We start from the raw sequence: 24,962 nt of genomic DNA, 5'->3' as shown, positions 1-24,962 counted from the left end.
AAACTAAAAAGCCATTTACACTTGCAGAAAAGAATTAAATATCCCCCCTCAACAAAATGGGAACAACTAAAACAAAAGGCAACTTCAAACAGAGCAAGAGCCAGAATAAAAAGCAATATGCAACATGGATGTAAAAAAACTGAGAGTATTCAAAACATGGAAGGTAATGCCTCACAGTGAATAAAATAGACTTTTGGGAATCTGTTCTGCTAACAGTAGTGGCAGTGCAATAACAGCCCCTGCTCCAAGCCACACTTACGTTGTTGTGTGCCTTCAAGTAGTTTCCAACTTATGGCAACCCAAAGGCCATGGGGTCTTCTTGGTAATGTTTGTTCAGAGGAGGTATTCTATTGCCTTCCTCTGAAGCTGTGACTTGCCCAAGGTCACCCAGTTGGTTTCATGCCAAGCAGGGAATCAAACTCCCATCTCAAACCATTATCCCATGCTAGATTACGCAGGTCACATTATATCTTACCTTTTGAAAAGAAGGAACCAGAGCAAGGCTTCTTCTAAAGAGTAAGCCTAAGGTTTGTCACCCACCGTCACTCCTATCAGTGAAGAGATTATGCAGATTCCATTCTTAATTGATCTGTCATGGCTAAGTGCCCTGATTTATCCCATGCTGAGCCAGCAGGATCTGCCAGTATGGTCCTTTTATAGCATGGCTAGTTTTCCTGTACTGGGGTGTCCTCCCAGCTATCTGTCCAAACATCCCTTTAATATCAGAGGGAATGTGGAGGGAGGCTAGACCTTTGGGTAACAAAATTCCATAGGACAGAGCCATAGTAGTTAAAGTGGAATCATAGCACAAGTTAGCCCAGAGTACATCCGTCTCTTTGTAAGATATTGACCCTGCAGGGCTCGGTGTGCCACTCTCCATGCAGCATATATGAACAGGTCTAGCAATGGATGCATCGGTCACTTTTGCTTTCTTTCTCACTTATTTTTATAAAACAATCTTAAAACTCTGAACTATACAAAAATTCTGAATAGAACAAACTCACCATAGACCAAATTCAATAGATACAGCTATTCCCAGTGTTGAGGAAAGTACATGGCACTTAGAATCATAGAGTTGTAAGAGACTGCAAGGGCCATCCAATCCAACCCCCTGCCATGCAGGAAATCTAAATCAAAGCATCCCTGACAGATGGCCATACAGCCTTTACTTAAACACCTCCAAGAAAGGAGACTCCACTACACTCTGAGGGAGTTTGTTCCACTGTCGAACAGTCTTTACTGTCAGGAAGTTCCTCTTAACGTTGAGGTGAAATTTCTTTTCCTGTAGCTTGCATCCATTGCTCCGGGTCCTAGTCTCTGGAGCAGCAGAAAACAAGCTAGCTTGCACCTCAATATGACATACCTTCAAGTATTTAAACAGGGCTAACATATCACCTCTTAACCTTCTCTTCTCCTGGCTAAACATCCCCAGCTCCCTAAGTCATTCCTCATAGAACATGGTTTCCAGACCCTTCACCATTTTAGTCGCCCTTCTTTGGACATGCTCCAGTTTCTCAACATCCTTTTTAAATTGTGGTGTCCAGAACCAGACACAATAATCCAGGTGAGGCCTGACCAGAGCTTTTCTGACTTTACCCGTACACGGGCTAGCTATTTGTTTGAATTCCTTTTTCGTGATTTCCCCCTTTTTCCATTTCTTATACATGCTCCGTTTAAAACTTAGCTCAGTTGAAAGTTCCTTAGTCATCCATCCTGGTTTCTTGAGACATCTCCCATTTTTCTTCCTCATTGGAACTGTTTGAAATTGTGCCTTCAGTATCTCCCTTTTGAGAAACTCCCATCTGTCCTAAACTCCCTTCTCTTTTAGTATTCCTGACTATGGGGTCACCCCCAGTATTTCTCTAAGTTTACTAAAATCAGCTTTCCCAAAGTCTAGAATGTGTGTCTGACCATGCCTGGCTTCTCCTTTCCATTGTATAACAAACTCTAGGAGAACATGATCACTCCCACCTAAGGATCCCACCACTTGCACTCCATTAACTAGGTCATCTATGTTGGTTAGGATCAGATCCAAAATAGCTGACCCCCTTGTTGCCTTTTCCAGTTTTTGGACAATTAAATTGTCTTCGAGGCAAGTGAGGAATTTGCTAGACCTTGAGGATTGACTTCCAGCAAATATCAGGATAGTTGAAGTCACCCATCACTACTACATCTACTTGACTGCCACATAGCTACTGCAGATGAGGAACCTGTCTGAAAAATAAAATAGGTGACAAACTTAATTCATCATCACAATGGAATTTGAAGCCAGACTCTTTTAGAGCTGAGAACTTTTTATAGAGAGGTTGATCTGTCAGTTTCACTTTTTCCCAAGATTTCAAAAGCTTCCTGCCACTTTGCTGATGATATCTGCATATTTTGAAAAGTTCTTGAAAAATAATGAAACAAAATGAATGTTATAGTAGGCCCAGGCTTTCAAGCAGAAACAGGAAACACATAGCCTTCCAATGTTGTTGGACTGCAAGTCCTATGATCTCTCATTTTCAGCAGTTCTGGCAAAGGTCAATGGAATCCCCATTAAAGATGAGTGGTGCAACCAAACTTACAATTAGTTGATCTGTCCGTACTTTGAATCTAGGCTGTTTTTTATTTCCATATGTGTAACAACTCCTGGTTTTTATCCATTGAAATAGTAATATTTTGTAATTAAATATACAGTGAACCCTTGTTATATGCTGGGGTTTGGTTCTAAGATTCCCTGTGGATAACAAAATCCGTGGATGCTCAAGTCCCATTAAATATAATGACATAGCAAAATGGTGTCCCTTATAAAAAATGGAAAATCAAGGTTTGATATTTGAAATTTCTACTTTTTTTGAACATTTTCAAACCGTGTATGCTTGAATCCATGTATAAAAAATCCGTCTATAAGAAGCGCCGACTGTATTCCACTTGTATGCATTATACATTGAGTCAAACTACACCTGAATAACTAAGCAGCCACTCTACCATGTTAACACCTGTCCTTGTTAAGAATGATTTCATTTTAAACCTTTAGTTATTCTTTGCCAAACTATATTTGCAGTGTGTACCTTGGCTGTGTGAACATGCTAAAATATGGGCATATTTTGAGAGATTGGAATGTGAGACTGCTTTGCCTAAAATTCATGACATTAAATTCATAAATGAACTGTTCAGTGCCCATCCCTAAGCATAAACATTATTTAGCAGTCTAAATAATGTCTAAAAATGTCTAAAAAGTGGGAAAATATAGTTTCTACTTTTCAAAATCAGAATAACAATCTGAATTTTATGAATATTGACACTGGTGGCCAACTGACATATTGAGAACTCCTACGGCCAAACTATCTTTGAGCATGTAAATTAGGGTAGCCATGTGTCTTGTTCTACAAAGGACGGGGTTCTGTTTCAGGACTGTCAGAGTATAATCTTCAATTTAGACTTCCAGTACAAGATTGGATTAAAGATAAAGAAGGGAGAACAAGTGCCTTGAAGTTGCCTTTCAACAGTTAGCACGTGGATAGCAGGTCAAGAGTAGCACACAGATCACTGGGTCAGATTCTGTCATGCTACAGTGACATGGATATTATGACATTAGAACAACTCCCAGCAGTTGCATTTTTTATAAGCTTTCATAAGGAGATATCCAGCATCTCCTTCTGCAAGTAATTATGTAGTAGTTAAAGCAATTCTTAGGCACATTTCCCCCATCACCATAAAGACCATTTCCTGGAACTGTCTAGGTCACTACAGGGCTCCCTGCCTCCATTCTCTTTACAGTCTCGTGTAAGTATACCAGTAGACCTTTCTATTCTGCCAGTTCTTAACAGGATCACACCTTGTTTCTATTTAAATCAGGGGTAGGCAACCTGCCCGGCGAGGCCTCGGGACCGGCCCCAGCCTGGTCCTGCCACAGATTGCCGCCGGGCCTTTGGCATCTTGCGCGAGGGGCATGGTGGGGCAATTGTCTATAGAAGCCTCAGAAACATGCATTTATCTTAACATTTTTTTAAAAAATCAGCAAATTTTTTCACATGTCCTCCATTTTTTATTTAAAAAGTGCCCTCCATTTGAAAATTTTGTCCTACATTTGTCCCGGTTTATTTATTTATTTAATTTTTAAAAAAAATATTTAATTATTTATTTTTTGGCTTCGGCCCCCCAGTTGTCTGAGGGACAGCAACCCGGCCCCTGGCTCAAAAGGGTTGCCTACCCCTGATTTAAATTATAGCAATTACTTCTAAGTTTGCATTTATTATTTATTTATTTGTTTATTTATAGTATTTCTTTATTGCCTCCCAGCTCACAACAACTCCTGAGTTGATGAACAAATACTGTAGACCCTTGTTATCTGCTGGGGTTTGGTTTCAGGACCCCCTGTGGATAACAAAATCCATGGATGCTCGTCTCAGTAAATACAGTGGCATAGCAAAATGGTGTCCCTTGAATAAAATGGCAAAATCAAGGTTGGCTATTTGGAAGTTATACTTTTTTCAAGCCGTGGATGCTTGAATCCATGGATAAAAAATCTGTGCATAAGGAAGGCCTACTGTAAAAACCAATTAAAACAATAGAAAATCATCCAAAAATATTAAAATACTCTTTTATGCAAATTTCATGCATCTTTTAGTGATGTATAAATTGTTACCTTAGGCTCAGTGAAATAAGAGTATCAAATTTGTTACTAGCCAAAGGCCTTAGGATTTAAGGGGTAGTGCCAACAATTTCTGTTGTTTTTTAAAAATTATTCGTGTAGATTTCTGCAAATGAAAACATTACTTTGCTTGGTGACCTACAGAAATCACACAGTTCCAAGCAATCAAGCTTCAAGCATGCTGAAACATGCAAATAGCAGTAATTAAAACTGAGGGATAGGTATTATGTACATTAGGGAACATTTTTGCAGACTCTTAGATATTTGTATATAATGACATAAACTGAGAGATATACTTGCAAATATAAAGAAAGCTGAAATAAATTAGTTTCCATATAAGACTGGAATAATAAAACAACCCTAAGTCTGATCCAAAACCCATTGGAACTAGTGGAATTTTCCTCTTTATTTAACTAAGCTTTTGTTCAAGCCAATCCAAGGGATGTCCCTGGGGTAGGAAAAGGATTTTTTTAGTGCCAGGCAAATTTCCTCTAAGTACCATGTGAATAATGTATGATATTCCAAGGGACAGTTGTAATTATATAAAATAAAGAAGGAGAGATTTGGTTGGATTCAGACACACTGTGAAATGTCAGAGGCATTTAAAACTTGATTTGGGATTATAGAACACAATGTATGCTGTATTTTGAATCAGCCATATTGCATCCATTAGAACTACTAAAGGCAGAGCAAATATGTTCATTCTGTTTTCCCGCTTTCCCTTAGGGTTGGGGGAGTTTGGAACAAGTACAGTAATAAAGCAGATTATTCAAAGTGCCCAGTTTAGCTGTCTGGTTGTAAAATAAATCTTCATAGTCAGTTCTGCTGGTTGTGCATTACTAAGCTGCCAATTCAATGTTGTTGAAGAGACATCTACTCTGTGGCAATGTCATACAAGTGAATTGATCCAACCGGATGTGGCAGACCAATCCAGAATGCTGGGATAGTCAGCAGTTTGGATAAACAGGATTATCTATTCACCTCTGAGCTCTGGCAGTGAAGCAGAAGGTTAGAATACAGAGTCCCAGAGCTGGCAGACGCCTGCAATCTTCTGCAGCAAACAAGCCTTGACCTCCACTGTTAGAGCACTTGTTGCCATTGGTTTTCTCGCACAAATTCAGCCCCTGTGCTTCAGAACAGTCTTGCATGAAGATCAGTGTGGGAATCAGAAAGGTGAAAACACAGGCGTTTATCAGACGGGGTCTTTGCAGCTCAGATCCGGGGCTTCTGTGGATCAGGCGATTCGCATTCACATGATAACGAGAATGTATTTTCATACCTGGTAGTTTTAAATGTGAGCCCCTTCTGCAGGACTTGCGAACTGAATCCTTACTGGCTCCTCATTTTGGCACGTTTTGGCGAGTGCGCTAAATAAGTGGATTGACGCAATTTGCATTGGGACTCTGTTCAATCTCACTGCGAATTGGTCTGGTGTGGAATCTCAATTTGCTTGTGTTCCTGAACACCACCGCAAGACCCCCGGGTTGCAAATCTCCCATGATGCCCTGCTGCAATACTTCCGGTGGCCCTTTTCGCTTTCAGGGCAACTGGGGCTCCATTGGAGCTCTGTCTCTGCTTCCCTCTCCTTCCTCGCTGCAACTTCTCCCTCCCTGCCTCTCTATCTCTCTCACACACACACATATCCCTGGCAACCAAATTCAAAGGGATCCTCCGTGTCAGAGCCCGCATCCATTTCATCCACATGTACGTCTATCCTAAGGATGTATACTAATGTTTTTTAAATAGATGTTGAAGGAAATGAAACATGAGGATGGAGGGAGAGATGGAACTCCCAGAATTCCATAGCCTCGAGCCAAGGACCCCACAACAAACTCCAACTCCCGTAATAGTAAAACTTTATTTTTAAAATAATAATAATAATTTATTATTTTAAAATAGTAATAATAATAATTTAGGTTATTAGTTTGCTGAGGCACCAGAGCTCTCTGGCAGAGAAGGCTCAATGTCTCTGGACACTACAGTTCCCAGAATTCCATAGCACTGAGCCAGGACAGTTAAACTGGAGTTAAACTGGATTATCTCCCCAATGTGGATGCAACCTAAGAGAAGGCAACTGAATGACAGGAGGATGGATGTAGATAGATATAGATATAGATATAGCTCTTTAAGGGCTTTTGGACTTCAGCTCCCAGAATCCCAGGCTATTGGCCAACATGGCTGAGGCTTCTGGGAGCTGAAGTCCAGGATCCTTTAAAGGGCACAGTTTGGGGACCACTGGGATAGATGTCGATGTGGCTGAAATGGATCGGGGCTCTGACACGGAGGACCCTTTGAATTTGGCTGCCAGGGATGGGAAAGTAGAAGGGAGGAAGAAAGGTGCAGCTGGCATTCACGTGAGGCTAGCATTCGCATGAAAGTGGAGCCAGATTCCCTTCTTAACCCCGGAAGTACAAAGGTTCAGGATGCCTTCAGGGCCCCACTGGGCATGCGCAAGGGTCCCAATTCAAATCGTTGAATCCCCCAAGGTATGCACTGGTGTGGAAATACAATTTGCACTCACTCTGCTTTGCCTGAATCCCCATCATGTGACTTCCTTCGATTCGATTCCCCGTCAGTTCGGAAGGGCATCAGAACAGCAACCAGGTATGTAAATACATTCTCGTTATCACGTGAATGCGAATCGCCCTATCTGCAGAAGCCCTGGATCTGAGCTGCAGAGACCCTATCTGATAAACGCCACAGTCTCACATTGCAAGTGGATGCTAAAATCCAAATCCCCTTGTGTTAAGTCAGATGCATGTATGTAAAGTTAATTACATTGTTAATTTAAATTGAATGGGAGTTTGTGTTCCAGATGCACAAGTCCTCACCTAGGTGCAGAGTTGAGCATGTATGTGACTCTCCAGATGTTAAATGTAAGACTAGCCAGTATAGCCAATGGTAAGCCCAAGGTAAGGAACATCTGGAGGGCTACAAGAAGGGCTGCTAGACTGGCCATCAACCTTTATCTCATTGAAAGTTTACATCTATCTGATACCCTTGCAGTCTCTGCCAACTCTATGATTATCTGGATGTGTTGTTTTTTAACTTACCATAAAAAGCATAACATCACAAGGCACTTTTGCCACATTTCAATATTTTTGCTTACGTTTCAGATATTAGGAGATGTGGCGATGGGGTTGATTGCCGTTGTTATTATGTACCTTTAAGTCACCTCTAATTTACCATAGGGCTTTCTTGGCAAGATTTATTCAGATGAGGTTTGCTGTTACCTTCTTCCAAGGCAGAGACAGTGTGGCTCATCCAGGCAGAGTAGGGATTCAAACCCTGGTGTCCTCAACTAATGCACCAGATTGGCTGTCTTGGTGTTGGTAGTGATATTAATCAGTAAGTTAAAGTCATTGTTCAGTGAAACACACATCCATACTTTATTTAAGTGTGTTGTAATCAAGTGGCTTTAACTTTAAATAGTAAAGGCTAAGACTGGGCATTCTTTTCCCCCCCTTAAGCTATCACTCCTATGGCTCAGCATACGCCAGGTACGCATACTGCCCACTCTCTCATTTGCCACTGCTATTGAGGAGAAATGAGGCAAACCAAGAAGAAAAAAGGAAGAAAATTATGGAATTAACTTAGGAAAATATTTTTTTGGAACTAGAACTCCCAGATTTCCCAGTCAACATGATCACACTGTGCTTACTAGAGCATTCTGGAAGTTGTAGTACAAATAAGTACTGTTTTCAAACTCTAGAAATAAGCCGCATAAGCATCCATAGTAACAGATTAAATGAATTAAGATCTAAATTGGTTCCAGTACTATCTTGCAGCTTCCAGTCATCAACTGAGGAGATCATTGTATGTTCTGGTTTACACATTCTCCTTTTTAGTTTCCATGAGAAAAAAGCTTTATTTTTAATTTCAGAGCTGGTTCATCTCTAAGCCAGGTTTAGGCAGCTGCTGTGGATCTAGGAACCAATTCCCCTGCCAAAAGGCTGCAGAAGATTGCACTGTTACTGTGATACCAAATTTGTCAATATGATAATGATAAAAGTAGCATTTTTACATTAAAAATAGTCTTTTCCATTTCAGCTAAGGTACATGCTTCTTTGAGATCCAGGAGTGCAAATCTGATTATAAACAAAGTGTATGGGGAGTATGCTCCTTTTCATGCCAAAATATATCCCCCTTTTCTTCTTGTGCAACAGAATTCCAGTAGCAAATTTAGTAGCAATGGAAGTCTGGTGTGTGTGTGTGTTTGTGTGTTAGATTTGGAAAACTGAAAAAAAATTATTGGGGTTACATGTTACCCAGGGGATATGTGCTACCCAACTTTGATATAAGGAGCATGGGCACCACAGACATGTCTTTTCCCCATAGCAGAGAGCTTTCTGCAACGTTGACAGCATCAGATTGTTTTCAATCTTACAGGCTATTGAAGTGAGTTTGCTTCTGTTCCTATATTCAAGAGTATGGGATTTCTGAGAGATAGTACAGCCCAGCTGGAACCAAATTAGAACTCTGCAGGTATGGTCGCCTTACCTCTTAACAGCCTGCTGCCAAGGTCTGCCTGACTGTTATGCAGAGGAGGAAGCTATCTCATGCGGCAGATAGTATTGGTAGGGTAGTAGAAGCAATGCTCACTATTTTCCTGAGTCCCTTAAGCTTGCCAACTGCCCTTTAATTTGGGATGGAATGTGGCCTGAGATGTCTGCTGATCTTTCACCACAGACAGCAGTTGTATTATGTTTGTGTATTAATTCATATACCACCTTTTCCAGTAAAAATATCTTGTATCTTACTCCTGTTAACAGACAAGATAACTCTCCCTTGAAAATCTCAACCTGCCAAACTAGCTATTCTGCCTTTCTGAACCTGCATTGCCTTCTTCTTCCAAAGGGTTTGTTTCTTCTCTTCTTCTGAGCTCTAGGATTTTTCGTGTGTTAACTGCAAGCCCTGGAAGCTGATTATTTCACTTCACCTTTTCCCTGCTACCTGTCCATCCTGACATTCCTAGATTCAGTCCTACCTATGCCCTGAGGATGATTTCAACCTAGATCTAATTTAATTAAAGCTCTTCTCCTCAAACTTGATTTTACATATGCTACTTGCTTCCTGGACATGGAAATCGCCAGCGTCTCAGTAGCTGTGACTATTAGGGCCAAATATGATATGACATCAAGTGTCTTTAACATGTAGGTTTGTAAAAAGGAAAACAGCATGAGCTGTGGAGGCAAATAAATGTCAGGATCAGAGAGGGCTGGAAGGGTGAATGCAATCGTCTCCTCCCTTGCTGACATCCTGAAGAAAATCACTTAGAGACTGCATCCTAGCCAAAATCTGTAACCAGATTTAGTGGATATGGCCACTCGCTTTGTGTGGGGAACAAAGGCCTTATCATTCATCTATGCTTTCTCTTATTACTAAGTAATAGCAGGGGATATAAATTAAGACTTAAAATATGCAAGAGACATGCTGGTGTTCAGATGAAAGTTATCTTTGACATGTTAAAGGGTTCTTACAGGCTTTCCCGTAATACAAAAAGCAAATTATGTTTCTTCTCAAACTATTTTTCCACACAGAAACATTTCTGATTGTTTATATGACAATGTCAGCTACCCACATCTAAGAATATACACATCTTCTTGGAGTCAAATGTAGCAACAGATTGCAAAGAGTTACTGCTTGACCTTTTGTCCAACTAGTGATCTATTTTAAATTTGTTTCTTAGACCATGTTGTCCCTAGACTGTTTTCTGAAATTGAAGCATAGCATATGTTAAAGTTGATTTAATACAAATGAGATTTAAATTGCTCATCATCATCTAATTCCACAATGGCTTCTACAACTTGGGTATGCTTTATACATTATGTAATACAAGGTGCTGTGTGTTCTGTGTCTGAATCTGTGGAGGTCTGGAAAACTCGTAAATGATTCAATATGATTTAGAATTACAACATGTGCCTGTATGGATACTTGGCACCTTCCACCTAAGTCTGCTTCCTGATGAGGAAAGAAGACGTACAGGTTTATTAATTATTCCATTTATAGTCTACTAGTGTTCCATGGACCTCAACATCTTATATACAGGGTTATTGGATTGTCTACTGTCCAAATGTTAGCCATACCTGGGGCCTGTTCACACTACATAATCATTGTGGTACGTTCCACTTTTACTGCCATAGGAACATCCCATGGAATCATGGGATTTGTAGTTTTGGTTATAGTATGCTTTCAAGTCATTATCTTGCCAAAGATAATTAAAACTGTTGTGGTTGGAATCATATGATATGGCACTTCAACTCATTTCTGACTTACGCATCCCTAAAGTGACCCTATCATGGAGTTTTCTTGGCAAGATTTTTTCAGAGTTGGGTTGCCCTTGACCTCCTCTGAGGTGGAAAGAATATAAACTCACCCAGTTGGTTTCCAAGTCCCAGGAGGGCTTTGAACCCTGCTCCACTGCTCAGACCACTACACCACCTTGCCTCATTTGAAAGTGGCATTTAGAATTGCTAGCCAGAGTGCTCTAGTGGCTCATGAAACTAAAAGCCCAAGGATTCCATAGGAAAGAACTATAGTAGTTAAAGTGAAGTCACAGTGCTATAATTGTATAGTGTGAATGGGTGGATGGACTTGCTTCTATTCAGCATGCATCATGTGACTAGAATTAATTTGGGCCCAAATTAGTAGTATTTGTTTATTTGTTTGTTTGTTTAAAGTATCCTTATATTATCTCTGAGCCCACAAGATCTCTCAAGCAATCAACAAATAAAAACCAATTAAAACCATTTGTTGTTGTTAACTGCCATCCACTTCAACTTATGGCAACCCTATGAATGAGTGACCTCCAAGTCACCCTATTGTAGATAGCCTTGATCAGGTCTTGCAAATGTGGGGGATGTTTCCAAATATATTGTCTATTTGATTTTTATATTGGCTATCAGATGATGTCCACATATACACTCGCCTTTTGGGTTGCTTGAAGAATGTGTTTGCAGTGAACAAACTCTTGACTTACAAAATTCAATCACTTCCTCTCCTGATTCATTTCTTGATTCCAAGCCAGATTTTCTACAGTCTTTGATTGTGCTCTGTTTCTTACTTTTGCATTCCAATCACCAGTGATTAACAAAAAGTCCTATTTTGGTGTGTTATCAATATCCTCCTAGACTCCAGCATAGAACCTTTAAATTTCATCTTCCTCTGCCTCTGCAGAGCTAGCATTATGGTTAAATCAATGAGTTTTCTCTGAAGTCTTATTGATAATGGCGGGTTACAAACCGCCATAAAGTACGCGCTCCGCGCGTACTAGGGTTAGGAAGGGCCGTATTAGGGTTAGGAAGGTTCTTACCTTCCTGACGGCCCTTCCTCCCAGTACGCGCAGAGCGCATACTTTTTTGCGGTGCCCATCCACATGGGCGCCGCCATGCTGACGTACTGGACGCTGTGCGTCCAGACGTGTCGCGGCGGAAGTGACGTCGCGAGGGCGCACTCCACCCCTCGCGGCGCCACTTCCGCGTTCAAAAAAGGAGCGGCATTTCGCTGCTCCTTTTTTGCTGCGCAGGGAAGCCTCGCGGTCTGACAGCTGGGGCTTCCCTGCGCAGCGAATGGCGGCGGCGGGAAAACGGCCCCTTGAGGGCCGTTTGTAACCCGCCATTATTTGGTCAGACTGTATTATATCCTTTGACTGTTTTTGTGACCTCTCCCCTCACTATTAATTCTACCCAATTTCTCCTTAGATTTCAGTTTCCTGAGTAAAACAGTGTGCAATTATGTGACTCAAAATGTCTCATTCCTGTCCACTTTAGCTTTCTTATCCCAAGTATTACAGTTTATATATTCCATTTCTTGTTTTCTATGTACAACTTCCCCTATTTCATACTGCTCATGTTCCATGTTCCTAAAATGTGCATTGTGCAGCTTCAGACTTTCCTTTCACCTCTGAGCATGTCAACAGCAGAAAATCCTTTCGGTTTAGGTCCAGTTGTATCATTCACCACAGTGCTACTCCTAGTTGTCCTCTGCTGTTTTTCAGTGTCTTGTTGAGTGCTGTTGTCTGACCTGGGAGTTTCATCTTCTGGCACGATCGCTTGTTTCAGTTTGGATTATTTCATCATAGTGTTTTTATGGTAAAAGACATTCAAAGGGATTTTACCATTCCTCTTTCTGTGCTGTGTTAGCTATGGTGTAACTGTTGTTGTCTGAGAGATCCTCCACCAGTTTCACCCCCACTACCACTGCTGCCCCATGGCACATTTAGTCTGGCTCCTCATCGAAAGCTTGTCTGACATTGGAGCCCCTACATCAGGATAACCTCTTGCCTCATAGGGACACACAATCCCACCACTGCAGAAAGGTAGTGCCGTTGTCACTACAGTTGCATAGCGCTATATAATACAAATATAAAAACCTTTTAAAAAAATATTACAGTACTCTTTTAAAAAAATTCCTGAATGCAGTCTAAAGCAATCCTAGAATCCTGTTGTAAAATAGCAATTTCAAACATTGAATACCAGGTGGAACAGCACTGTTTTGGCTGGCCTCCACAAACTTAAAAAGATGGGTAACTTTGCTTCTTTCAGCAGGGAGTTTCACAATTGTAGTGCTGTTACCGAGAAAGCCCTGTTACACTCACTTACCAGCCTGACTGCGTGAAGTATTGGGACACTCAACAAGGCCTTCTCCGAAGATCTCAGATTTTGGCAAGCTCATATGGAAGTAGGCAGTCTTTCAGATAATCTGGCCCCAAACCATTTAGGGCTTTGTAGGTCAACACCAGCTCCTTGAACTGAGCTTGGAATCAAATTGGAAGCCAGTGCAGTTCTTGTAACACCAGTGTTGTATGATCTTTAAAATGCATTTCTGACACCAGTCGGGCTGGCTACTAATGACTATCAAGTCATAGGAGTAGATGGTTATGATGATAAATAGGAATTAAATATCATTTTGTCCTGGAAATGTTGTGGTAACCTCATGATCTGAAGTCAGTAATGCTTCTTTAACAGGAATTGTTTCCCATTATTTTTAGATTTTTTAAAAATTGAAGCAGGACTCATGGAGGTATAATAAAACAAGACTTTGCACATCAAAGAGCTGTGCTTCTTATGACTCTAAAAATGAGTAATGCTGGAAGTAAATTAAAAGCTTTTGTTTTTCTCTGATGAACTGTACTGCTTTAACTGATAAATCACATCTATGAGTCACTTGACAAACCTCAGTATTATAGAAGCTTAGTACCACAGGCACACTGAAGTATTTTCTCCTCTTTGATCTCCCAGACCTAAAGAGAGTGCTCCTAGTCACCACCTAACAACTGCTATCAGTTAACAAGACATTTCTCTATCACCAGTTCCTTTCATAAACTGCTGATCAAGGATATGTGGCATTATGTGGTGCCAAGCAAGAGTGTGCAGGACTAGAATTCTGTCTGAAAAATCCATTTTGTTTGCAATGCTTGCAAAAGCAGAAGAATGTTCACTCTAGCTAGGAACAATGGAAGAAATAAAAGGTAAAAAATGACTACTATCTTATTGCAGTCCAGTATTGGGGGTGTGGAAAATGTAGGGATGAAAGCTAAAATCCAGGGAAAACCTACCTTTAATCTGTGTGAGACCTTTAAATGCCTCAGGCTGCATCCACACTGCATAAGTATTCCAGTTTGACCATTTTAACTGACATGACTCAGTGCTATGAAATTCTGGGAATTGTAGTTTTGTGGGACATTTTGCCTTCTCGGTCAGAGAGCTCTAGTGCCATGACAAATGATAATTCCCATAATTCCATAGCACTGAGCCAAAGCAGTTTAAGTGATGTCAAACTGGATTATTTCTGCAGTGTGGATGTAGCCTCAATCAACTCATGCTTTCAACTCTATATGCAAGCAGTGAAAGACTTCAAAATTAGTTCTAAAATTTTAATCTGCATCCGTGGAAAAGCTCCAGAATTAAGACATGTGCATACTGTCCTGTTACAGACAGCCAAAATAAAGCTGCTTCAAGTCACAGTGGAGGTATGGTGTTTCAATGATGCATGCGTCCTAAGAGTCCAGAAGCCACACCAAAGCCACGCTCCAGTCCTTAGGGCTGGAAATATTGCTTCCTTGACCTACAACTCTCAGAGACCCAGCCACCTCTGCCAGTGAGCATGCTGGCTGGAGAATTCTGGGAATTGTAGTCCAAGATAGTAATTTATCAAAGTTGAGGTGTTAGTTATTTTTATTTGAGACTGTATGATCAATGTTTCCCTTTGATTTCAAGTTGTTTCCAATTTATAGTGACCCTAGAGTGAAGCTATCACAGGTTTTTCTTGGCAAGATTTTTTCAGAGTGCCTTTCCCCTCTTCTGAGGCTGAGAGAATATGATTTGTCCAAGGTCAGCCAGGCGGTTTTCTGAGTGGAGATTCAAACTCTCGTCTTCTAGAGTCATAGCCCAACACTTAAACCACCATACCATGCTGGCTCTTTTTATACGACATAGTTATTAGAAAGGCAGGGCATAAATGTGGGGAATCATTTGCTGCTACACATGAGTATCATGCAAGTAGAGGATTGTACTAACCACTGAACTGAGTGAGCTTAGAACAAGAAAGTTTTGGAGCACACCACGTCCCACCTATCTTTCAACAGTTGCAAAAAAGCCTTTATTTTAACTCTCTCTCCTGCCTCTGCCACATGGTAGTCATCGATTTCAAAACACTGAGATGTAACTGAGACCATTTGGCTAAATAAGTATATTTGTTCTTGCGGAGCTCTATTAACTTTGGTCAAAAGTAGAAATGCAAGAACATGTGGAAGCCATTTCTCAGAAGCACATGATAGTGTAAATACTAAGAACAAGAGCTGGAAAATACTCCTGTTGTTTTTCAGCATTACAACGTGTCCATCTGACTGAGTATAGAAAACTGGAGCTATAAATAAAATATTGGGACTCACCACAACCAAATCAACATTGACAGATTCCTCTCTCTTTATCAATCGTTTTAAACTTTGCAAATAGTTTCTGTGATTTCTCCCATTTCTGGAGCCATCATATTAAAAAAAGAAAGAAAGAAAGAATTCCCCTCTTAGTAACTGTTAAATCTTAGCAGAACAGAAGTGAAAGATTTATCCAAGATGGAGATAATGAAAGTTTGTGTACAAAGCATAATTGCAGTCCCATGCTGAACTTGGAATGTAGAGACAGTCTGTCTTCTGGGCAAAAGCAGATAAAGTGACAGGAAAAAGGAGTCATTGGGGAGGATGATACATCATCCATCCAACTTCAGAAAACTGAATTGCTTTCCTGGGTCACTATTTTACTCCACTAGTGACTGTAGAGTGTAAGGGCCTTTTCAAATTCACAATGATAGTAGTGTGTTTCTCCTCTAACTGTCATGCGACAGTCCTATGGAATCCAGGGATTTACTGTCTGAGGAAGGATTCTTAGCTGTAGTGTCTTTCCTAACTATATATAGGAATTCTGTACTATGCCATGATAACAGTTCAAGTGGAATCATAGGACCTTACCGCACAGGGGCTCCCTGGAATGGGATGAGAACAGAATGGAAGGGGCCTGGAACGAGTGGGGAATGAATGGGGGATGCATTTTACTGCACACAGAAATCCCTCACTCATTCCGTTTCCTTCCATTCCGTTCCCAATCCGTCCCAGAGGACTGCGATTTTTGAGAACTCTTCAGAACAATTCTCAAAAATCACTCCCTCTGGGACAGATTGGGAATGGAAGAGAAGGGAGCGGAATGAGAGAGGGACTTCTGTGTGCAGTAAAATGCATCCCCCACTCATTCCATTCCCTTCCCGCCTCCTTTTGGACTGTTCTCATTCTGTTCCAGGGAGCCTATGTGGTAAGGTCCAGAGTGTTGTAATTGTGGAGTGCAGTGGTTCTCAACCTTTGGTCCTCTATATGTTTTGGTCTTTAGACCCCAGAAGCCCCAGCCAACTTGACCAACACACAGGAATTATGGGAGCTGATATCAAAAACATCTGGAGGATCAACATTTGGTAGCCACTGACATAATGTGAAAAGGCCAGAAGTGGGCTGGAATCAGTTCTGAAGACTGCTTCCAGTGCTACTAGATTGTTGAGCAGAGAAAGGCCAAGCCATTTTTCCTGATATAAAAGACAAGGTGGTACCCTCCTCACCACTCCATGAACAGAACCAAATAGGATTGGCAGTCGATAGTATCTTTCATCATACACAGGTCAGTAGACTAGTTCAGGGGTCCTAGGATAGGTTGTGTGACATACCCAGTTTTCTCCTCCATGAGACTCCACAAGGAGGAGACAAGAGGCTGCTGCTGCTACTGCCCATCTTCTGTCACCTGAGATGGTCTTCATTTCATTCTCTGTACAGTGGTCACCTCAAACAGCCCAGTGGAACAGCTACCCCTATGATATATACAGTCAGTGTGGCATAGTGATTTGAGCGTTGGACTAGGACTCTGGAGACCAGGGTTTGAATCCCGGCTCAGCCATGAAACCCGCTGGATGACCTTGGGCAAGTCGCATATTCTCAGCCTCAAAGGCTGGCAATGCCAAGTCTCTTCTGAAGAAACATACCAAGAAAAACCCTTGATAGGTTCACCTTAGGGGCTTGATCCTTTCAGTACCAAGTTAGTTTGGTTGGTTTGTCTTCTTTTTCCCAGGCATTTAAAAGCATATTTTGAAAATATTTCTGCATTTTAGGGATTTTTTAAAAAATTGTATATATATCTTCTAAAATACTGTATTAAGAACTATTTTAAAATTTGGTACATCACAGAGGGTTTTGTTGGGAATTATTTTATCATCTGCTATTGAGTTTTAATGTTGTATTTTACATTTTGGTTTTATGTGGGTCTCTTTTAATGTATTGTTATACTTCACTGGCTTGTGAACAGAATGTGATTTTAAGCCACTGTTATTGAACAGCATATAAACAAGAGGTGCAGATGTCATTGCATTGCAACGCCCATCAAGCACCTGGTAGCATGGCTAAATTGGAAGGATGATGGCAGCTGCAGTCAGTTAACATTTAGTAGGGTACAGTACAGGTTATTTCAACCCAGAATGAATGCTGTGAATAAAAAAATGTCATTTTAAATGATGCTGTTGGAATTTTGGAGCATAGATGTACAGTCCTATACGTGATAACTCAGTAGTAAATTCCATTGAGTTCAGTAGGATTTAACTGCAAATTGTGTGGGATTATATCCTAAATAGGCATTGTGAAAGACTTCAAATACTTGTTGTAAGCTAACATTTAGTCCTGCTTTAGGCATATAGATGTGGCTTTGGTGAGTAACAAATATACAGTACAATGACAGCTGAGCTATGTATTGGTGTGCTTTAGATGATTGCTCCTTATTTGATGTGCAGCTTAAGACCATTTAAAAATCACCAGGAAGTCAGCTATTTATGGAAGGACAGAGATGATACAGTGTGCCTGCCAAACCTAGCACTCTGACATGCAATAAAAATCCCTGACATGTTCTAATTCTATGCAATAATATAAGAGAAAATAAGCAAATAAAAGGGGCTAAGAAAAGAGGAAGAGAGTTTAAAATACGAGCCTATGCAGATGATATAGTTTTGATCATTGAAGACCCACTGAAAGGGATACCAAAGACATTGGAAGTTGTAAATGAATTTGGTCAATGTGCAGGGTTTAAGATAAACAAAAGTAAATCAGCGCTTTTAACATTAAATATGACAAAAGAAAAACAACAGACACTTCAAGAAATAAGTGGAATACAAATTCAAAATAAAATAAAATACCTTGGTATAAACTTAACAAAAAAAAAACTAATGAACTTTTTGACAACAACTATAAACCAATTTGGCAAGAAGTGAAAAAGAAATTGGAAAAATGGTCAAAACTATATTTGTTGTTAATGGGGAAAATTGCACTTTTGAAAATGAACATATTGCCTAAATTACTGAATTTATTTCAGAATCTCCCACTTATATTAAATGATTTGGTATTTACTAAATGGAAACAAGAACTATCTATATTTATATGGGCAGGGAGGAAAGCAAGGATAAAATGGAATGCAATAATTCACATTAGAGAAAATGGAGGTTTATCAATGCTGGATCTGAAAATATATTATCATGCATTTAGTTTAGAGTGGGTGCGGGAATGGATATACCTGAGTAATGAAAATTTGTTAGATTTGGAAGGTTTTGATTTGATTTTTGGATGGCATGCATTTTTGCGGTATGGGAAACTGGAACAAGACAAACAATTCAATTAACATATTATTAGAAAGGCACTTTTAAGAATTTGGAAAATATATAAGGGAAAAAATATATAGGGAAATTCAAGACTGGGTATCACCGCAAGAAGCTTTCCTAAGAAGGGAGAAATTAAAAGGGAAAGGATGGTTAAGATATAAAGATATCAAAAGAGAAAATGGGAAATTAAAAATGAAAAGCAAGGAAGAATTGGGGCAGGAAGGAATGAAATAAACTGGTTCCCCTACCAACAATTAAAAGGAAGATTCTTAATAGATACAAGACAAGAAGGTATAACAAATTCTAAAACAAAACTAGATGAGATTATTGAAGGAGAAGAAAAGACTACATAAATTATGTTTGAAATTACAATTGGAAGCAACAGAAACTATTAAAAATAATATGATAGAATGGGGGGAAATGGAAAACATAACGTCCCACTTATAAATTGGGAAAGTATGGGGTAAAGATTTGAAATTTACATTATGTACAGATATTAAGGAAAGTTTATTAAAATGTTATATAGATGGTACCTCTTGCCTACAAAACTGGCTAGAATATATAAAAGGAAAGAAAATAAATGTTGGAGATGTCAGGAGAAACCCGGAACATTTTATCACATGTGGTGGACATGCTCCCAAATTACAAAATATTGGAATGAAATACATAAAATTATTCAAGAAAAGAAGAAGATTTAGGATGGGAACCCTTTATTAAATATTGTAATAAACGATGGAAAGAGTTTGGTTAAATAGAGATAGTTATTATAGTTATTTAAATATTAAGACGGTAAGGAAATAAGGGCCTTTACCAGTTGTTAAGATAATGGATGGTTACAACGAAAAGAAGAAAAGAAAAGAAAGTAAAAAGATATGTGATATACATCATTGGGATGTGGTTTAATAGAAGGAGAGATAGGTATAGAAAACATTTAAGATTATTACACAGTCTTTGAAAGAATAAAATAGCATAGGATAGTGAGATAAGAGAAATAAAAAAGAGGTAGAAAGAGGAAGAAACAAGAAAAGCTGGTTTAATGATTAGCTATTAGAAAATATGATAACGGATAAGTGGAATAGCAAAGGGGGGATGGGGGAAAGAAATTTTTGAATGTACATTTCATATAAAATCTATTGTACAATTTTAATTTTTTTCTCAATAAAATTTAATTTAAAAAATCCCTGACATATTCTGTTTAGGGATAGCAATTGCTCTTAGATATTATTTATTAGATTATCCCTTTGAAATGAATGTATTGTAAACAGCAACAGCATCCCAGTAGGTAGAAACATAGGCTATGATCCAGCATTCAGTTCAGTGGGGTTAAGCTCATTAATTTAAGCCCTGTATTGTGGCCCCTCTTTTATCTTGCATCTGCACGGCACTGGATGCTGATTTAGGTTTTCTAAAGTATGCATGCACACACACAAACATATATATGCTGAGAGAGAGAGACAGAGAGAGAAAGTGGTGTAGTGGCTTGGGTATTGACTGCGACTTTGGAGACGAGGGTTCAATTCCCTGCTTGGCTAGGAAACCCACTAGGTGACCTTGGGCAAGTCACACCATCTTAGCCCCATGATAGATTTGTCTTAGGTTTGCCATAAGTCAGAAGTGACTTGAAAGTACACAACTACTGGTATATATAAATATGGAGTGTCTTTAGCTATTTTAATATATAAACTTTGAACATGAGTCTAACATCTTTGAAAAAGAAAAAGTCCCAGTGTTTGCAACTGAATAACTCGTGCAATGCAGAAAAAAGTGAAAGGAATGAGTAATGTTGGTGTTTCAAATATGCACTAAACTTTCTTTGGAACTATAAAATATTTACTAGGTTACTTATGCTGATTACACCACTTGGAAGGGCATGCCTGATCTCAGCTTGTATTTATACCTTCAGTAGCTGTGCAGAGATTACATAATTTAGTCTCTAGGTGGCAAAAGACTTCATTGTAACTGGCTGGAGTCAGGAGTTTAATCTTGCTATTTTATCCTTTTCTGAGAGAGAAACGATAAAGTTCTTCTTTAGCATCCTGACCTGTGCGCCCCTTGAGACTTCCATGACCATGTAAGTGAGCATTTTGTGAAGGAAGAGAGATTATTTCCATGTTTTTTTTAAAAAAATAAAATGGATTGTGCATGCCATAGTGGAGTCAAAACAATCCTAGGACTTGGAAAAATTATATTGTTGGACTTTGCCGTGTGCCTTCAAATAATTTCCTACTTATGGCAATCCTAAAGCAAACTTATCATGGGGTTTTCTTGGCAAGAGTTGTCACATTGTTGGGCTACAACTCCCAGAATCAATTTGGTAGCACTGGCTGCCAGAGTCTGTGAACTGAAGCCCCAAAAACGTATTGCAAAGCTCTGGATCATCCATATGTGCAAATGTAATGCATTAAGTAGAGAATGCAAGTGTTTTGTAGAGCCTTGACTCACACTGATAAAACAAATACTAGATATGCCTGAAAGGGATCAGAGAGAGAGATTAGATCCAAAGTAGGTTGGGGGGGGGGGGGGGGGATGAGTCTAAGACTGTCTCTCTCATGAACTTGCAGTGGGAAAGGGCATGGAAGCCTCCACTATTCTCTTTTATTTTGGATTGTGCTTTTTTGTTATTATTATTTTAAAGAAAACTAGAATGAATCCCATTCTAGCAAGCAAGAATGTCACAAATTTTAATATCTAGCAGCGAATACTGTAGAGATTGAAATCAGTTTATTTCTGGTGCATCTCAGTTCTCATGTGTACATTTATAAAAGCCCTCCTCCTTCATTTTTCATTAATGTGTACTGCCTTTAAAATAAAAACCCACAATGCTGCATCCAGTCTATCTGCCTTAGGGTGAGTCTACTCTATACTGTAGAAATAATGAAGTTTGGCACCATTTTAATTGCCATGGCTCCATCCTATAAAATTCTGGGGTTTGTAGTTTTGTGAGGCACCAACACTCTTTGGCAGAGAAGGCTAAAGACATTGTAATACTGCAAACCCCAAGATTCCCTAAAATGGAGCTACAGCACTTAAAGTGGTGTCAAACTGTACTGTTTCTATAGTGTAGATGCACCCTTAGTCTTGGAATTGCAGATGAGGTCTTCTCACATTAAAAAGTGCAATCATCATATGCTTCAGGCATCTGGCAACTTCAGTAAGCAAGACCCTTAAACAAGCATGTTGCTACATAAAACCTTAGTGAAGTTGAAGGCTTTCATGGCCGGCATCCATGGTTTTTTGTGGGTTTTTCGGGCTATGTGGCCATGTTCTAGAAGATTTTCTTCCTGGCATTTCACCAGCATCTGTGGCTGGCATCTTCAGAGAATGCTTGCCTGAAAAAAGTGGGTCTATATATACTGTGTGAGCCTGGGAATGCAGGAGTGATTCGCATGTGTATTGTTCTGTGCTGATGCCCAGCCTCAGGCTGGGAGGCTAATGCAAAAGAGGATTAATGTCTGCTAATTGGTGATCATTATCTGCTGGGAACGCTCCTGACTCTTGAGTGGTTTCCCAGTCCTGAGGAATAGCAAATTAAGGACTCAGCAAATGCAAATCTTCTAGAACATGGCCACATAGCCCAAAAAAACCACAAAAAACATAAAACCTTAGTGATTTTCATTTTTCTGTCAATTGCACGTCCATCGTTGCCACATTTGATGAAGACATGAGTGAGAGACTTGGCTGCCCCCAAGTTGTGGAACTTGGGTGTACTGTATTTTTCACATTCTGTTTTAACCATTTTTAACAGTGTTTTCAACAGAACTGTTATTTACTTGTGTATTTTTTTAGTATTTTACTAATAGTATTTAGCTGTACTTTGTCTTAATTTGTTGTAAGCCACCTTGAGTCTTGTCATAAGAGAAAGATGGGATATGAAAAATACAAACTTTCACATCATTTGAAGAAGTAGACTCATGACTATGAAAGCTCATGCTACCAGCTTTCCTTCAGTTAATCTCAAAAGTGCTGCAAGAGCCCTTTGCATACTGATTTTCTAGACTAACATGGCTATGTCTTTGAAACTTTCATGTAGATACAAAACTAATCCCCCAGCACTCCATGTAAAACCAAACTCAGATTACCAATACAAAACAGGTGCTAGTGCTGCATGTTGAGGGGGGCCCTAAAATTGTAGAAGCCCCCCCCCAAAAAACACATTAAAACAAACAAAAAGGTTTTAAAAGAAAACAAAGTGGGTAGCCACTTAGTGAGAATGCCTGACCATGCTGACTGCCAAAAGTGATAAACTAAATAGAAGGTATAAATGGAATCATTTACAAGAGATCAGGAACAGCTGCCTATCTGGAACCTTTTGTTGCTGGCCTTCCCATGAAAATATGAATTCAGTTTCCTGTAATTAACTGATACCTTTTGGAATTTTTTTTTACTTAGGATTCTAGAATATCCCATGTGTTGTACAAATGGGGTTTTCCATTAAAAGAAGAAATAAATCCATTAGTTCGTCTCTGTTCAAGCTGGCTTTCTCTTTAATGAGTTTTCATTGCAAGTAAATGCCAGATTCATGTGACTTAAGTTTTTCTAGGAAGCAAGGTTATGTTTGTGTTTTAAAGCTTGTAGTCATCAGTCATATGAAGATAAACTCTAGTGAAGTTTTAAGACTGGGAGTATTTGGTTGCCTAAATGAACTTGGTTATCAAGGAAGTGTTTTCTCCTATCATAAGACTAATGTATGTTGATGATGTTTGTTTGCTTTTTCCTAGTCTCCAGTTTATGTAGCAGAGGTCAGCCAGGATCTTGTCCAGCAGAGTGAAGAAAAACTTGAAAACAGCCCCTGTAAAGAGCTCTTCTTACCTTGTGTGAAGTAAGTATAGTGTGACAGCCAAATGTCATGTTATATTTTGGCAGCTGTCCGTGCGATTAATTTCTATTAAGGTCTTGGTGAGAAAATTGATATTTGTTTCAGCTCTTTATTTGATGCCTTAAACTCTGGGTGGGCAACACATGGCCTGTTATTGATGTGTTCTCCCCGCCAGACTGTTTGTGTGGCCTCACAGCCCTCCTGCCACTGGCAAAATTCAGCAGCAGACGAATTTTTAAAGTGCATTTGCCGCTTAAAACAAAGCATATGGGAAGCCTCCAGGAAGTGCAGTTCTCTTGCAAAACAAGGTGTGTGTTCCAGCAGGCCTTCTTTTAAGCCACCAAAATAAAGTTTTCAGTGGCCTCCCTCCCACTGCTGTCATCAAATTCCATCAGCATAAAGAAGCAAAGAGGTGTCTTGTCCCCAGCAGATGCTGGGAAGGTGAGCAAGAATTGGCCTTTGACCCTGACAAATTCTCCCACTGTAGTGTAAATGCACAGAGTTGGGAGGGAGGCCTAGTGGTGAGCTTAAATCCTGCCTGATGTTTATTTATTATATGATATGCAGAATGCAGTGAGCTGGGGCCAGATAAGTAAATAATAAATAACTTTACCCCCCCTACACCATTCTACAGGTTGTATGCTAATGATAAAAAGCGAACTTATATTATTTATTTACTCATTCAATTTATATTTTGCCTTTCTCCCAGAAATGAGACTCAACATATAGTTTTCTGTGGGACAGCTTCACATTCCATGAAATACCTTTGAGTATGCCCCTTTTCAATTTCTAGTTTCATTTCATTATTTTCTAAGGTCAAGTGTAAGAATTGTGAGGCCCTCCAGATGTTGCCAGACTGGAGAGCCCAACATTCTGTATCATTGGCTGTGCTGGTTGGCGATGCTGGTACTTGCAAAAAAACCTTCCAAAATCTTCTGGAATACAGTACATGATTCCCCCTGGCACTACAAGGGTTTCCTTTGGAGTAACATTATCAAGCACTGTAAAGACTACAGAAAGATAAATGCTATAAGCACAACTTGGTGGCATTGCATAACTGAATGGAGAGTTTTCCTTCAGGCTGCTTTTCATCCTAGCATGGTCCCTGAGCCAGATGTTAACAATACTATCATGCACCTGCAAGGTAAACACTTTTTTCCACCCAAGCATTTCGATAGACTTTATTGCTCAATTGTGTAAATTTTTGTCTAGTCTAAGTATTCAAATTTTACTTGCTGTTTTTTCTTTTTAAATTATGCTTTATGCTGGTTTGAAACCTAATGTAAGGAAAGGTGGCATAAAAAGCACTTAAAAAATTAAAGAAATCTGCAGTTTCAT

At 39.6% G+C, this 24,962-nt stretch overlaps 1 protein-coding gene across 3 annotated transcripts in view; it reads left to right on the top strand.

Moving 5' to 3' along the window:
• The window catches only part of GRK5 (G protein-coupled receptor kinase 5), a 244,695-nt gene that overhangs the window by 169,361 nt on the left and 50,372 nt on the right, over positions 1 to 24,962 (top strand). For all 3 annotated transcript variants that reach the window (XM_042458695.1, XM_042458696.1, XM_042458694.1), the window contains exon 5: positions 23,527 to 23,627. In XM_042458695.1, the coding sequence (XP_042314629.1) occupies positions 23,527 to 23,627 (101 nt within the window). The remainder of the gene's footprint in view (positions 1 to 23,526; positions 23,628 to 24,962) is intronic.

This window comes from Sceloporus undulatus, chromosome 3 (assembly GCF_019175285.1).
Source record: "Sceloporus undulatus isolate JIND9_A2432 ecotype Alabama chromosome 3, SceUnd_v1.1, whole genome shotgun sequence".
Classification (NCBI taxonomy): Eukaryota; Metazoa; Chordata; class Lepidosauria; order Squamata; family Phrynosomatidae; genus Sceloporus; species Sceloporus undulatus.
This window is presented reverse-complemented; position numbering and strand designations above follow the sequence as displayed.